This window comes from Sinohyriopsis cumingii, chromosome 12, assembly GCF_028554795.1.
Source record: "Sinohyriopsis cumingii isolate HCF-2022 chromosome 12, ASM2855479v2, whole genome shotgun sequence".
Lineage (NCBI taxonomy): Eukaryota > Metazoa > Mollusca > Bivalvia > Unionida > Unionidae > Sinohyriopsis > Sinohyriopsis cumingii.
In genome coordinates this window covers 40978198-40996035 of record NC_142972.1, presented here as the reverse complement: position 1 = coordinate 40996035, position 17838 = coordinate 40978198, and the positions used below count along the sequence as shown (strand labels likewise).

Sequence of the window (17838 nt, the reverse complement as noted above, 5' to 3'; positions counted from 1 at the left end):
TTATTTATTAAAAAAAAGCTAATACACAATAACAACCAAGATGAGGGTCATTTTTCCATCAAATTCATAAACAACTTGCTTCTTGAACATCCTTAATTGCAAAACCACTTTACCATGAACTTGACATCTGTAAACAGGTTTGCCTCCAAGTAATAATGATCTTAAAATATAATCTATAATTATAGACAAGAAATAGCTATGTAATTTGTTGTTTATGAAAAAATACATTAGTCAGGTCGGCCCAACTCCTACTTTCAGTTATGGACAAAGTTCAGTCGTACAATACAAATTAAATATATGTAACATTTAATCAATAAATGAGACATAAAATCAAGAGTAATGACTTATTTTCAATATTAATTTGTGGTTTTCATTGAACCATGATTTTAATGCTCATTATTAGGTTAACAAGTATATCTTCCATCAAGTTACTGTTGAATAACTCAAGCAACAGATGACCCCAGCTTTAACAAGTTGCATCCCTTTTCATTATGTCAGGGGTTGTTCAGTATTAAAATCTGGTTTGTAAAGGTATGTGAAGTTTCAATCAATTGCCAAATTAGTTTTTTTAAGTCAGTGATAAATTTAATTTATAGAACAGATTAAGGTGAGCATGATACAGTGATCTTGTGTAGAACATAAATTTGGGAGAGAACATGTGTCTTCTCTGATTGTATTGAGTAGTGCAGATAAAAACTTAATAATAATAATAATAATAATAATAATAATAATAATAGTAATAATAATAATAATAAAATAATAATAATAATAATAATAATAATAATAATAATAAGATTTGGTGCATGATATTTTTGTTGGAAATAAAGTTTGAAAGGTGAACCCACATACAGAGGTCACCTGTGTATCAAGGACAATTTGTTTGTTTCTCATGAGTGGCTGCTATTGACGGGTTTTACTTTCTTTAAAATAGAAATTATTGGTGAAAAAGTTTCCTAAAGGTACCATGTTCAGATGCATGATACATTATTTGACAGCTCGAAACTACCAACCTTTATGTAAATTTACTTCAATTTCCACATGTAGGGTTTGAGATCAATACATTCAGTTTGCCAGTAGGGGTCAAGACACTGTCTGTTCAGGATATTATTAGGTATGTGGTATTACTCATTGCATCACACTTCATTCATAACATGCTGCATAGATCCTTTACACATATAGCTGTAAATGTGAGGTTACTAATCCATAACATCAGTGATCACTGGTTTTAATACATAACTGCTATTGTTTGAAGACTTTGCATTTGTGCCAAATTTAAATGAGGTTTAGAAACTAATAAAACAATTCATTTAGTACCAGCTAATTGCAATGAAGCTTCTACATGATCATTTAAAGTGATATGGCCTAAATCCAGGGTGTAATGACCAACTACATTGTGACCCCACTATAACGCACTCTGTTATAACACAAATTCGGATATAACACGGTCATGGTGTGGCTCCTGAAATTTCATACACATGTATTTTTCTTGTGCACAAAAAAATTCTTTCTTAATAAGTACGAAAAAAACCCGTAAAAAATTTATTATCATTTTGGGTAAGAGATTGCTTATGAATAATACAAGACAATCGCGGCTTGGTTCCTGAAATTTTGTATGCATTTTTTTTGTACATGAAAAAGTATTTTTTTCTTCTTAAAAGTATGAAAAATAATACTTATATGTTAATTCTGGGATTGCTTAGGTCTTTACCAATGTTACCAGCTTGGATTGTTTATCCTTATTGGGTGCAAAACATACCATGTGGTGATTTTTTTTTATTGGCGACATTGCTGGCTGTTTAAACTTTTATATACAACCATTGGTTTGGAGTGCAGAAATTCAGAGGCCCCATGAAAGGAAGCCGCAAACTGTATATAAAATGCACTGAAATTTATCTATTGTTACATAAACAAATTCTTGAGTTCTGTATGTTGTGAAATATCCACATTTTTGTTGTTGACATTTCTGGTAATGGAGATCAACTGGACGAGGCATTGTCTCATAATCTATCCTTCATCAGATTTTCAACCACTCACTAGTAATTAATATCTTTACAAAGACTGACATTTGTATGTGGATGGTAAGTAAAATTCCTCTTCTTTTCACTCAGAATTAAATCCTTCAGAACACTTATTTTCTGTAATAATCCCTGTCATCAGAACACCTGTGTCTCTATTGTATGTTGACTATTTGTTAATTTTCAGATGCATGTGTGGAAGGCAGCATCACGCTGCTACCACAAATGTAAAAATTTGTTTTAAAAAAATAGATCTTATTTATTGGTTTATTCATTAGGCATGGAAGGACTGTAACTAGAATAGTTCAAAAGACGCCAATTCCTTTTTAAAAATGTACACAGATAAAATAGTTTGCTGAAATTTCAAAGGAAACATATTACCTTTGAAGCACTGATTGTTATGAAAATGTACTCGGCTTTTGGAAAAATAACAGTCTCAATCATGCAGTACAATTATTTTATGTTGCCACCACAATAAGAAATGGGCATTTGTTTGGTTCTCCAAAGCTGCCCTTTAGTGGTGACTTCAATAGCACATGCACCCTTCATCAAAGAAAGCCAACTACAATATTTCAATAACAACAAAGAACTTTTCTTCAAAGGAAGTCAGTACCAAACTTAAATAAAAGAGATGGAATCTGATGGCTTTTTGCATTTTTTAACATGAATGGAACACGTTAACTGTGCTTTAAAGTTTCCTTTTTGTAGGGAAAAAGTTTATGCTTACGAATGCTACCAACAGTGGCTTAAAATGCAAACTAACTTTTACCGACTTGGAACGTACTGAAAGGTAAATGTGCTTTGTCATTTGTTATGTGATTGTGCTAAGTTTTTCCACTGAATTCAGACCAATATGACCTGTTACAAAATTACTGAATATTTTAAAGCTGTGTGTGTGCATATTTTCGATGGAATCACTTGTATTGTGGATTCAATGTATATGATGAGGTTCGCGGGTGAGTACACAGTGTTGATACTCTATTAATGCTATACATTAGACATTTATATATAAACAGGATTCATGTATATGTACCAATTCATGGTTCTCTAAATAAAGTAAACTATTATGTCTTCTCTGTTTTCACTACAGGTGTATTTCTCGTTTAATATGCATCAATTTAAGATGGCAACTGTATCGATGAAGCATGTATTTTACCACCCGCATTTATTACCTAAACCCCCCCACAGTTTTTTTAGGGTACATTTTCTTCAGCTAACTGACCTGGTTGCTTATAACATGGTTCGGTCTATAAAGCGGTCAGGTTCTATGGCTCTCAACTACCGTGTTATAGAGGGGTCACACTGTAATTACAATGAAGTTTCTGCAGTGCTCATTTGAAGTCATATATTCTAAATGCATGGTGTAATGACCAAGTCGTATGGCCTAAATAATAGTGTAATCACCAAAAGTGTGAGCATGAATATTAGTATTTAAAAGTAATCATTTCATTTTTAAAGTTGTAACATAGTTTCTTGCAGTGTAGTTATCAGTAACTGCTCATGACTGTCTTTCTTTGTCTCTCTATCAGTGGCATAGAAAGTACACATTTATTACCAGATATACTGATAATATAGTAAATTATACTTTAAGCAGACTTATTTCTGGGTAAAGCTACATTTTGATATGTGGCAATTATTCCATATAATTTTATATTTATAAATACACTTAACCATTTTCACCTGAAGACCGCTTTGATGGCCTAGTGGTTAGAGCATCTGCAGGAGGATGTGGGTTCGAACCCCGGCTGAGTCATACCAAAAACTTTTAAAAATATGCTAACAGCTGTCTTGCTAGGTGCTCAGCATTAAGAGGTTAGTGTTTGGACTGGTCGGCCTGGTGTCAGGATAATGTGACTGGGTGGAACATCATGCTACATGTCTGCAGCATGATGCTTCAGTGCTAATCATTAATATAAACTGCCACACTGCAGACATTGTAATGATATGACTGAAAAATTGTTAAAGATACATTAAAAATTCAAATCACACATGCGCTATTTTTACTTGACAATTGTTTTGCCTTGAATATGACACTCTTCTGTTGAGAAAACATACAAAAATGGTGCTTCAGCTTGTTGTAAACATTCCTACTTTGAAAAAATGGTGATTAATTGTTGTGAAAGATGGTAATTAGAGATAAGAAATTATGTCTCACAAAACATAGGAAATATCATATGATACTCTATTCTCTTTTATATCATGAAATATATGATCACATCATATAAGATATGAATATGTGTGAAGGACCAATGGTAGCCATTCTTACTTGTTTAAAAAAAAAGAAAACAACATAAGGCAGGAAGATAATGTAGACAGGATGAAAATTGAACGTGAAAATACCAAAGCTCACACTCTATTGACAGAGTTCTTAAAACAGGTTATATTAATTGTCAAAAAGTGGCAGTTTAAATATTAATTGAATTGATGATCTTACTTGAGTGCTCATTTCAAATGAACAATTATAATTTTGAAATGAGTTAAATAATTTCTATGTTTTGCAAGCCTTGGTGAGCAAAAAATGAAATTATTCAATAAGATTCTATTTATTGCACAATGAAAAATCTTGATTTTATATGACCAAACAGCAGGAGAGTGTCGTGAGACAACATTAAAATTGAATCTAGAAGTCTCAGGCTCTATGCGTTTCCTTTGCAAGATGTTATCACATCATTTGTGATGTCATGAGGCATGATTAAACATTACATATCAGAAAATTCTCATATGGGTATATTAATATAAAGAATACAGTAATTTGATGAAAATGTCATTTGAAATGAATATAAGTGTATTCATAATTAATGTGAGAAAAAAAACCAAGAAATGAGTATGAATGTGTTCTTATTCTTGTGGCACAAACAAAAAGACTAATCTTATTTATGAAATTGCAGAATAGTGTATTGAATTGACTTTAGATTCACTGAGAATAGTGTAGTGAATTGACTTTAGATTAATTGAGAATAGTATGGCAAATTGACTTTAGATTTCATTTAGAACATTGTAGTGTATTGACTTAGATTCCTGGATAATAGTGTAATGAATTGATTTTAGAATCATGCAGAATAATGTAGTGAATTGACTTTTATATTCATTCAGAATAATGTAGTGTATTGACTTACATTCATGGATAATAGTGTAATGAATTGATTTTAGAATCATTCAGAATAATGTAGTGAATTGACTTTTATATTCATTCAGAATAATGTAGTGTATTGACTTACATTCATGGATAATAGTGTAATGAATTGATTTTAGATTCATACAGAATAATGTAGTGAATTAACTTTCAAATTCATTTAGAATATTGTAGTGAATTGCCTTTCAAATTCATTTAGAATAATTTAGTGAATTGTCTTTAAGATTCAGTGAAAATAATGTAGTGAAATGACTTTGAAGTTCATTCAGAAGCCTTTGTCATTACACCTTTGCAATCCATGACATTATTGTGTCCTTTATAATGTTAATAAGTGTTATTATACATGTTATATATAGAAGAAGTTTGATATGGGTACAGGAATCATAATAATACAGTAGCCATGTGATAAATTCCTGCATACAGTGTCATGATATTGATTTGTTCACAGGTCGTAAAGGATGACCCAACTATACAAAAGTCAGACTATGCCCACTTTTCTCGGCCAGGTTCAGCATACATCATGAAGCATCAACCACTGATCAACGAGACAGTGTACAGTGATAGGAATATGGTAAGCTGTTAAATGTGTGCATATTTCTGTTAAAAGGCCTGTAAGTTTGATGTAATTCATGACAATATGCTGCCATTTCATTAAGAAATTCATAGTGAACAAATGACAAATGACACAACATGTTCTGTAAAATTATAACAGTAACATGCAATAAAAGCTGTTATAATAATCCATCCTGGAAATGGGATAATTCTGTGCATTTTGGAGAGGTAAATTATATAGGGCAAAAAACATAGGAAGACCTAAAAAGGTTGGATATAGGAAGTGGAAGGAACTTTATTTAGAAGCTGAACACTCTGTTGTTAAGGTCTTTTTGTATGTCCTTGTTATATTTTTGGCTCAGCATATGCTTTTACCATACAGGGGTTAGAAAATGGCACCTCTATGGCCTTTGTTCCACTGACATTGTGATTTTCTTCTGGTTCTCCAGATTCCTTTGATTTCTGGTAGTTTCAAAGCTGTCAAAAGCATTTGTATCTAACTCTTTAGAACTTGTTTGCAAATGAGATGAAGTAAAGATTTAAAACTGTTGTTGATGTTAAAGTATCAATACCGATTTTAAGACTGTCACTAATTTATGACATATTATAAAGAAATATTGAATTGTATTTCTTGAGGCCAGAACAGTGCAAGTTCTTGATCCAAAAAGTCACTTGAATTTGCACCAAAATTTCATACATGTAAGCTGGACCACTTTTTTCCCCATTTTGGGGAACAGAAAACAAACAAATTCTCTATATTACATGTATATGGTTTTCCACCAAAATTGAAACCTGATCATGTACAATATCTCATGAGTGATATGAACATCTAACATTACTTTATAGATGTAGTTCTTTTATACATAATTTTATAGCATTACTGAAGAGGATGAATAAAGATGTATTGGTAAAATGTATTCATAAACTGAAAGTAGAGCTGTTGCTTTATAAACAACTTAGACTACATCATCGGAACAAATCTGAAAATGTTCTATTTGTGTTTTTTATGGGGGCAGGGGAGATGGTGGGCCCCACTTGGCAACATGCATGCAAATTTCAGTTTTAGGTCTACACACAAAATATTTTTGGGATATAGTGTTGCCCTATTCAATCCACTTTGATACATTTGTGTGCAGTATGGATGGAGGGGCATTTGTTTTCCATGATTTTTTTTCTAGTTTGATAATATGTGATGTAAAGTAGTCAGCAAATTTATAAAAAAAAATATTTCAGGCAATTGCTTCTTCCACTGGTGATGTGCTGGCTGGGATACCAGATGAGCCGAATCAGTGGGACAGGAGGATGACCAATCCATCTTTTAATAGCTTGTGGGACACTTAGCGGGACACCATTAGTATTGTTCTAGTGTTATTTAATTATAGATTTATGCCATCTAAACAACAAATGCTGAATTTGTGTAAAAAGGCAGGGCATACCATGATAGGGCCACATTTTGTTTAACCATTAACCATAATTTTTCAAACACTGCTGAAAATACATGGATCTTTTGAATGTGAAACTGCTTATGTCAGTGAATTTGAGAAGAAGAAAAAACGCAAACAAAAACAAGGGCTGAATCCATATACAGTTGATAATGTTACTACACTAATTACCTATAAATTGACTGAACCCATATGCTAGAATTGCAAACCCAGATCTGGTGTCAAATAACAATGGGTTGATTAGGGTCAGCACAGCAAATTTATGACCTCTATAATTTGACTGTGCAAACTTTCTGTCACATTGCTTCATGTAATCTCAATAATTGTGTCAGAGTGAAAACATTCACCCAGGAACACATCATTTTGTTTGTGTATTTCATAAGAGAAGTTTGATCATGAACCTGTGGAAATTTTATGAATTTTTAATTAGTCATTCTGCTAATATTTTATGGACAATTAGTGACAAGGTCCTTTGTTCCATACTTTTCTATGTAATGACAATTAGTGACAAGGTCCTTTGTCCCATACTTTTCTATATAATGACAATTAGTGACAAGGTCCTTTGTCCCATACTTTTCTATGTAATGACAATTAGTGACAAGGTCCTTTGTCCCATACTTTTCTATGTAATGACAATTAGTGACAAGGTCCTTTGTCCCATACTTTTCTATGTAATGACAATTAGTGACAAGGTCCTTTGTCCCATACTTTTCTATGTAATGACAATTAGTGACAAGATCCTTTGTCCCATACTTTTCTATATAATGACAATTAGTGACAAGGTCCTTTGTCCCATACTTTTTTCTATGTAATGATAATTAGTGACAAGGTCCTTTGTCCCATACTTTTCTATGTAATGACAATTAGTGACAAGGTCCTTTGTCCCATACTTTTCTATGTAATGACATTTTAGTGACAAGGTCCTTTGTCCCATACTTTTCTATGAAATGACAATTAGTGACAAGATCCTTTGTCCCATCCTTTTCTATGTAATGACATTTTAGTGACAAGGTCCTTTGTCCCATACTTTTCTATGTAATGATAATTAGTGACAAGGTCCTTTGTCCCATACTTTTCTATGTAATGACAATTAGTGACAAGGTCCTTTGTCCCATACTTTTCTATGAAATGGTAATTAGTGACAAGGTCCTTTGTCCCATACTTTTCTAGGTAATGAGAGTGACAAGGTCCTTTGTCCCATACTTTTCTATGTAATTACCCTTGTTGGGATAAATATTCAGCTTATAAAGAGTAGTGCAAGAAAAAGCACACCATCCTGTTCGCTTTTTTAGTGGTTTGGATTAATGGGACCCTGAGTTAAGTAAAAAGATTAGTTTTTAAAAGGGTAAATACTCCAACATGTCACAAGTAATTGTCCTCAAAGCATTAGTAGATTGAAGTGTCATTGTAGATGCAGATCTGCTGGCCCATTAAGTAACAGTAGATCTGAGTCTAGATGTTTGCATACAGCTTAGGCATGTAGGGTACTCATCAGTCTTTCCTTGTACGTCAAAAACACCAGCTATCATGATATAATATGTCAAAAACACCAGCTGTCATGATATAATATGTCAAAGACACCAGCTATCACAATATAATATGTCAAAAACACCAGCTATCATGATATAATATGTCAAAAACACCAGCTGTCATGATTATAATATGTGAAAAACACCAGCTATGATGATATAATATGTCAAAAACACCAGCTGTCATGATATAATACGTCAAAAACACCAGCTGTCATGATATAATACGTCAAAAACACCAGCTATCATGATATAATATGTCAAAAACACCAGCTGTCATGATATAATACGTCAAAAACACCAGCTATGATGATATAATATGTCAAAAACACCAGCTATGATGATATAATATGTCAAAAACACCAGCTATCATGATATAATATGTCAAAAACACCAGCTATCACAATATAATATATCAAAAACACCAGCTATGATGATATAATATGTCAAAAACACCAGCTATCATGAGATAATTGTTAAATACTGGGAAAACTAGGGAATTTTTGTTGTTGAATATGTTGCAGTGTCATTAATGGTCAGAATTATTTTTTTGGCTGACTCTGCTAAATTATGGGCAAAAAGGAATTGATCTAAAAGTGCATAGATACTTTATTTGTATATGTTCATGTTAGTTTAATTCAGTCAACATAGTTCACAAGCTAATCTTGCATGTTTGCTTCTCTTCTATAAAATCTGTTGAATAATCTCTTATCTTTTAAAAGTTTTGCTCATGAGAAAGAAGTTTGAAATGATTCAACAAGTTTCAGAAATTTTCACACAAAATGAGTACTAAGGATACATGCATATTTATCGGATGAAATAATATATTGATTTTCTCTTTAAAAACCAATTTAACAAAATTCATTATCATGACCCGAGTTACATTCATACACCTTGCATGTTATGCCAATGCCTTATGTGTTTTCCCTACATAATATTACAAAACACAATGTATTTTATATAATAGGCCTTTTCGTAAACTGATTTATTGCCCTTGAGCAGGAAAATCTTCAGTGCTGGCTTTCACTTCTGGGGACTGCACATGGGTAAAGGAATCTTTGAGGTTTGTGACATTTATGGCATAAATTGACAACACATTTAAAGACAATTCGGCAAAAGGGAAGATTATGTTATGTGTGGTTAAATAATACAAACGATAATGATAGTACCATAAGGAATTATATTAAAACGATAATGATAGTACCATAAGGAATTATATTAAAACGATAATGATAGTACCTTAAGGAATTATATTAAAACGATAATGATAGTACCATAAGGAATTATATTAAAACGATAATGATAGTACCATAAGGAATTATATTAAAACGATAATGATAGTACCATAAGGAATTATATTAAAATGATAATGATAGTACCATAAGGAATTATATTAAAACGATAATGATAGTACCATAAGGAATTATATTAAAACGATAATGATAGTACCATAAGGAATTATATTAAAACGATAATGATAGTACCATAAGGAATTATATTAAAACCGTGCTCTGTAACACAAAAAACACTTGTTTTCTGCATCTAAAAAAAATTGTCTAAATACAAGATTTTACAATTTATAAAATGGGTATTCAATTGGAAGAAGATTTAATCAAATGCCATAAAAAGTGTACCTACCTATCTTGAATTTTAGGATGTCAGACCAGATATTGCCTGTTGATACTTTTCAAAGTATTAAAATTTCATATGAAGAAAGAAAATGTTTAAAATGTCAAAATGTTTTGGGTGATGAATTCCATTAGCTCTTTGAGTGTAAATTCTTCAGGAAGGATACACTGTATTTGATTCAGAAATATTGTTACATCCAACCAAATACATTGAAATATCAACATTTAATGAAAATAATAGCAAAATTAGAGTAAAAAATGTAAGCATATTTGTTAGAAAAATTATTAATAAATTAGAAACTGAATGAAGAACTGGATAGCTACTGATACTGCTTTCACATTCCAACTGTTTGTGACTATTTCAAATATTAAGTAAAAGATACAGAAATATTTTCATTTAAATGTTTGATCACTTTTCTTTTGATACTCCTAGGACATATACTATTTAGATAATCCAGCTTTCTCTCTCTCGTTTTCTGTCTCTCAGCATTTTCATTTATCACAACAAAGCATGCTGACCAAGAATTATTCAAAGGAATTTTGATATCAAAGGAAATTTCAGTAATCAAGATCTTATGCAGTCTGTCTTTTGTAAACATATGAAAGACAGTTAATCTAAAAACCAGCCATGCCTATTTACATCTTACAAAGAAACAATATCTACTGCTATAAAGAACAAAAACTAAATTTTCAAACTTCAACACGTTGGGCTTGCTTTAATTCGGGTATTTCAGGTTTTACAACTGCTTACTATAACAGTAAGACAGATTGTGGGTATCTGGAGCAATAGTCCCTGGAAGTTGATCTGCCACATTGAGCGTGCACATTGAATGGACAAAAGAGTTTCAATTCAGTGGGAGTAATCTGGTTTCTGAAAAGGCCTATTTCACACATAAGTTCACACCCTTCTTTTTAAAAGTCAGAACTTAAAAGGAAGAAAAAAATAATGCTAGGAAAATAATAATTTTCTTGCAACTTGAAACTTAATTTGTTTAAAAGTAAACTTCACAAATGTATCTTGCAAGTGTTCTATATGGCACAACATATTGGAAGAGGTAATGCATTTGTTTAGTGATTATCTCCCAACAAAGACCAAGGGAGCAAACTCTTTTAGTATGTATGCTCACATAATGGGACCATAGTTTATAACATCATTGGTTTTAGCTTATTATGATAAGTTTTCTACCTTATTAAATTCAGCTAAATAATTTTTTAAAGCACACAGTACAACTTTGTGTAAGGATTTTTTTAAAGCACACAGTACACCTATACACAACTTTGTGTAATGAATTTTTAAAGCATAAATTACAAATCATTTTTTTCTTGCAGGGATCCTCTTTGTTTATGGCATACTTTTACTTTGAATGGGTGTCTAATGCACTTTATATTATTACGTAATACAGGCTTAAACAACATAATAAGGAAAACCCAACAAGCATTCTATGATCCAAACTACAAATTTATTTCCCTAAAATATAAAATAAAACAAAGTGAAACAATTAAAAATAACTTACAGTATAGTATAAATTCCTAAAATTTCCTAAATGTACTACAAGTTTTTACAGTAATCTGGAAACACTCCACAAGTATTCTGAATTAAAGTCGTATGTGCAATGAAAGTTGAATGTCATGAATGTCCTTGAAAGTTTCATGGTAATCCTATGAAATTAATAAATATCCATGTTTTTGAATGTTTTGCAATAATCCAATAAGGTACTGTCTGTTCTGAATAAAAGATTTCAGCTCTACAATTTCAACGAACAATAAATAAATAAATCCTCTTGTACTCTGAAATATAACTGAAGAATAAAATGCAGTGCTTTCATTTCTTTATATAATTACCTAATATGCATCAATTAAGCTTATCTGAATCCCTAGAAAAGATACCCAAACATTTAAATTACTTCATATTGCAGAATACCTTTTTTTAACCGAATCACCAGCTAGGGCAGTCTTGACATATCTACAGTAAAAATGTACTCCCTAGATCATGTGGTGATAACCTTGCCTGCATTCAAACATCATGGTCTGTATAGACTAAAATTAGGATTTTTGAAGTGAACTTGGCAATTTGACCTTAATTTATGAATGCAAGTAATACTACATAATTCATGTACAGTGTGACCCCGTTATAGTATGCTCCCTTATAACACGAATTCGGATATAACATGGGTGTGTTGTGCTTCCTGAAATTTCACATACATGTATTTTTCTCGTACACGAAAAAAACAACTTAAAAGTATGAAAAAATGTAAAAAGTTTATTATCATTTTGGGGAAGAGATCACATATGAATAATACAAGACGATTTTTGCATGGCTCTTGAAATTTTATGTGTATTTTGCTCATACATGAAAAGTTTTTTCTTCTTAAAAGTATGAAAAATAAAGTTAGAACATTTATTCAGTGATTGCGCAGGGCTTCTCCAATGTTGCAAATTTGCATTCTATTTTCGTTATTGGCAGCAAAATATACCATCTGGTGAATTTTTTCTTTTATTGGCAACATTGTTGGACATTTAAAGTTGTATATACAACTGTTGGTTTGGAGTGGAGAAATTCAGAGGCACCATGAAAGGAAGCCACAAACTTGATACAAAATGCACTGAAATTTATCTATCGCTACGTAAACAAATTCTTTGTCCATATTGACAAACCATCTAAACAGTGCATTGTTATATCATAATCCGATTATATTGACATCTAGCATGAGTACTGTATGTTTTGAGATATCTGCTTTTTTTTAATGGCATTTCTGGTAGCAGAGATCATCAGATTTTCAGGTGTTCGCTAGTAATTAATATATTTACATGGAATGACATTTTTATTTGGTTGGTAAGTAAAATTTCTCCTCTTTTCACTCAGAATTAAATTCTTCAGAACACACATTTTCTGTAGTAATCCCTGTTATCAGACCAGAACAACTGCATCTCTATCAACTGTGTACCATTTTTTAAATTTCTGGTGCATGTGTTGAAGGCAGCATCACTCCGCTACCACAAAAGTAAAAAAAAAAATAAAAAAAAAAAAATACAAGATTGTACTTGTTATACCATTCATTAGGCAGGGAGGTACAGTATCTACAATCGATCAAACAATGGCCAATTCGTATATTAAAAAATGTACCCAGATAAAATAGGTTGCTGAAATTTCAAAGAAAACAGATTACCTTTAAAGCACCGATTGTTATAAAAAGATACTAAGCAAAGGGAGAAAAAAAATCAGTCTCAGTCATGCAATACAATTATTTGATGTTGCCGCCACAATAAGAAACATGCATTTGTTTGGTTCTCCAAAGCTGTCCTTTAGCGCTGACTTCATTAATGCTTGCACCCTTCATCAAAGAAAGCAGACTAAAATCTTCAATAAAAACAAAGAACTTTTCTTCAAAGGCAGTCAGTACCAAACATAAATAAAAGCAATGGAATATGATGGATTGTTTCATTTTCCAATTTGACTGGAACACATTTACTGTGCAGTGAAAGTTTCATTTTTGCAGGAAAAAGTTTATCCTTACAAATGCCACCAACAGCGGCTAAAAACAAACTTTTACCGACTTGGGAAGTACTGAAAATTAAATGTGCTTCGTCATTCGTTATGTGATTGTGCTATTTTTTCCCCATTGAATTCAGACCTATATGACCTGTGACAGAATTATTGAATATTCTAAATCTCTGTGTGTGTGCACATTTTCAATGGAATTACTTGCAGATTCAATGTATGTGATGAAACTCTTGGGCGAGTACACAGTGTTGACACTCTATTCATGCTATACATTGGTCATGTACATATAAATAGTATACACGTACATGTACCAATGCATGGGTCTCTGAATAAAGTAAAATATAAATGCCTTCTGTTTTCACTACATGTGTATTTCTCATTTAATATGCTTTGATTTAAGATGGTAACTATGCCAGTGAAGCATGTATTTTTGTGCCTACATGTATTACCTACCCCACCCCCAAATTGTCTGGGTACATGCATTATTTTCTTCAGCTAATTTGCCTGGCTGCTTATAACATGGTTCAGTCTATAACATGGTCGGGTTATATGTCTCCCAACTACGTGTTATAGCTGGGTCACACTGTACTCTACACAGGCAATACGATCTCACCTTTAAAGTTCATTCTAATATTAGAATACCAATTATAAGAATGTCATTAACCCAAATGAATCAGATAAAACCTGTATTAAAAAATAATTTATGTGATATAGATATCTGTAACAATATATTTAACTTTGTTGGTCTTTTGGTCCTGAAAAGCCAAGCTATATAAAGGGACATAACTCAAATTCCTTGTCTTGGAGGAAATGATCAGACTTGGAGTGGCTACTTCCCTTTTCAGTTGTTGACTGCTTCTGTACAGGACATGAAACAGTATGTAATAATTTCAGTTATACATGCTCATAAAGGTAATTGCTTAAATATTTTCTCTAAAAATATTTAATGAATTGTTTAATGAATTTTTGGTTAAAGAAAAAACCTGTAATGCATCCGATTCAGATGATGTTTATTTTAGAGGGACGTGGATATTTTTGCATATGGACATAAAAAAAATATGATTATCAATATCGTGTAATTTTTATTCATCCCTCTGATCCTGTTTAATGTGCCATATTATACAAACAAACCTGCAAATTAATGAAAACTTAATCAGGGACAGGGTTTCATGGAGCGGTTTTGAGTTGGAGAATGACATCAAATCGTCTTTCAAACTTGACTAAATGAACAGAAATTCCTCAGTGTATCCGTTTCTGTAGTGGAGTTTATGTTTAAACTTTCTTACGCAAATGTTTTTTTGTCCAAATTATGTTTTTTATATAAAAATTCATCCATTATAATAAACTATAAACACTGTTACACAGAGCAAATCAAACACGTTTCATATCTACATCATCATCATCAAAGTTTTCTCAGGCAAATTAGATTTATTTTAATACAACAAGCCTGAAGAGCACATTACATAGAATACAATACAGGTGTCGGTCTATCAAAATGTTTTGAGCAATGCATATTGTATAAAACCTCCAAGTCAAATAAGTATTCTCAATACTTTGATTATGACTCTGCCTTATGTCTGATTTCTGAATAAAATAGAGGTGTATAATTGGTTAATATTGATTTGAAAAAGTGTTATTTGTTGTCTCATGGCTCCATTTGAGTGAATTTTGTAGTTGCTGTGAACCAAAAAATTTAAAAGCCCAATGAACAATTATCCTTTTGTGGAATAGTAGACCCTGCTCCTACTTCCATAAATTACAAAATCAGTCAAAATATTATTTTCACAATACCAATAAAAAAATTATATTTGTGAAAAGAAATTAATCCACAGTAAGTAGATACGCAATAAAATCTTATTGTCTTTCATTGTCTATAAGCTGTGCAACATGAAATTTCACAGTTGATGAAAGCAGGACTAGATATCATAAACTGAGATTGAGATTGAGTTTCTGCTATTAGCCAATCAGAAAATACCTTAAAAAAGAAATGTCATTTGTGATTGGTTGATAGAAAATCCAGAACTCAAGAGTTGTATGATTTTCCAGTTGAGGTGTAATATGTATAGAATTATACTGTAAATACTTTTACAAATATTGAGTTTCGTTTAGTTTTCATTATTACTGTTACTTAATATTATTATTTTTTTTGATTCTCATTCATAAAGACTGTCACAGTGGTTTAAAAATTGCTGATCTGCACAGTTGAGACAAAGATTTTTCATATCAACAATTGTGTATAATTTTTATTTTGCACATCTTTTTGGGGTTGTTGGTAATTTTCAGATTTGAGTTCAGGTTTCCAGGGGTAATATATTGGATAATTCAAAGCACTTTCTTTCTGTTGTTGTGCTTATTTTTCTTCTTCAAGTATTTGCTGATATTGTTTATTGAGTATTTGTCATTTTTAAAGAAGATATACATATTTTTTAATGAAGTATTTTTGTTAATGTCTTCATGTGTATATTATTTATGTTTTAATTAATTTACTTTTCTCAAAATGACATGTGCCACTTTTTAAATTAACAAGTCTTTCTAAATGACAGCTCTACCAGCTGAAAAGAGCTTACAGAACTTAAGACCATTTCTTCATTGTTATCAGGGTTTTACAACTCCACTTGCCTGACTCATGGGACAAGCTCCAGTTCAGCTAAGGAAAACCCATGTTTACATTAGCACCTTTATTATGTGTTATGTTCCCATTTTGTTTCAAATACATAATTGTTCACAGTTATTTCATATATTGATCCTTAATTTCACTGAACATACTGACAGTCTGTCATTTTCTTGTAGTCATTGTCAAGGTCAGTCTCGCAGTTTCTCATGCAGACATGATATTGTGAATGTACTATATAAAGCAAGTTTTGACATCAGAAATAAATGTCTGTTTCAACTTGTCAGTTATATTTTAATCATAGTATTTGTACGTATGTTATTTGCCTAACTTTCAAGTTCAAACCTAGCCACTCTCAGTTTGTGAACTCCAAATGTGCAAATTTGTCAACTGATTAATTGGTCTGTCAAAGACTGTTTTGATGCATGTCATCACTTTCAAGGTGACAAGTTAATAATGGTTAACAGTATAACCCATGACATTTCTTTGATAGGTGTGTTTGGAAATAAAAAAAGCAATTGTTTCTAACCATTACCCACCTGACTTTACATGATTATTACTGGAGACCAGTACATACTGTCGGGAAAATAATTAAATAAAAATAAGTCTTGTTATATCATTCTCAAAAGTATAACTTGTCAGAAATTATTTAGGCGCATGTTGCTATTTCAAGGTGCAAATTGGCTGATGTTGCAGCAAAGGTAGACATGTGAATGGACATACCGTAATACTCCACAGTAATAAAAAAGTGAATCCATTGATAGTGGAATAATTCAGTCAGGGACTGTTTTACGTTCTTTTCTAATGTAAAAACTTTCATCATCAGTTAAACTTTAAGCAGAAACTTAGATATAAAAAATGTTTTGATGTATTACAGCATGATTAAATTAAGTTAATATAGTTCTGTTCTTGGCTGTTTCTGTTTTTAGTTTAAGGTCTTTTACCTAAACAACACTCTGGCCATTTTCAAATGACTGCTCTACCAGCTGTTAACTATTAACAGTTTTATACATATATTTGTCTGTGTTTGCCCTTTAACTATTTCTGCATTCTAAACTTCCTTTCTTTCTTCATCTACATATCTGTTTTACATGTACTATTTACATATATCCTTTTTGATAGCCTTCGTTATTGACATAGTTTGAAGGTGCAAACAAATATGACAAGATGATGAAAGGTCTACATTTGTAAAATAAATATAATGCAATTTCCTTTAACAAACCCAGTACTTCAAATCCCCCAAAGAGCAAGTTTAGTTTTCCAGTCAGCTTGCCCTGGGCAAACTGACTTGTAATAATAATCATCTGGAAAGCCCTGTTTTAACTGTAGAGCATTGAAATCATCTTGTATATTCTTCGGCAATAACAGGAGTTTCAAATTAGCAGCTGTGGATGTCAGATTGGAACCATTTTAATTTAGGATCAAC

The 17838-nt window shown here is 31.7% G+C and overlaps 1 protein-coding gene across 1 annotated transcript in view; it reads left to right on the top strand.

Moving 5' to 3' along the window:
- The window catches only part of LOC149786318 (uncharacterized), a 41013-nt gene extending 31018 nt beyond the window's left edge, over positions 1-9995 (top strand). The window contains exons 6-7 of the mRNA XM_089976719.1: positions 5597-5719; positions 6934-9995. Of these exons, the coding sequence (XP_089832845.1) occupies positions 5597-5719; positions 6934-7041 (231 nt within the window). The 3' untranslated portion in view covers positions 7042-9995. The remainder of the gene's footprint in view (positions 1-5596; positions 5720-6933) is intronic.
- Positions 9996-17838: the final 7843 nt, after the last annotated feature.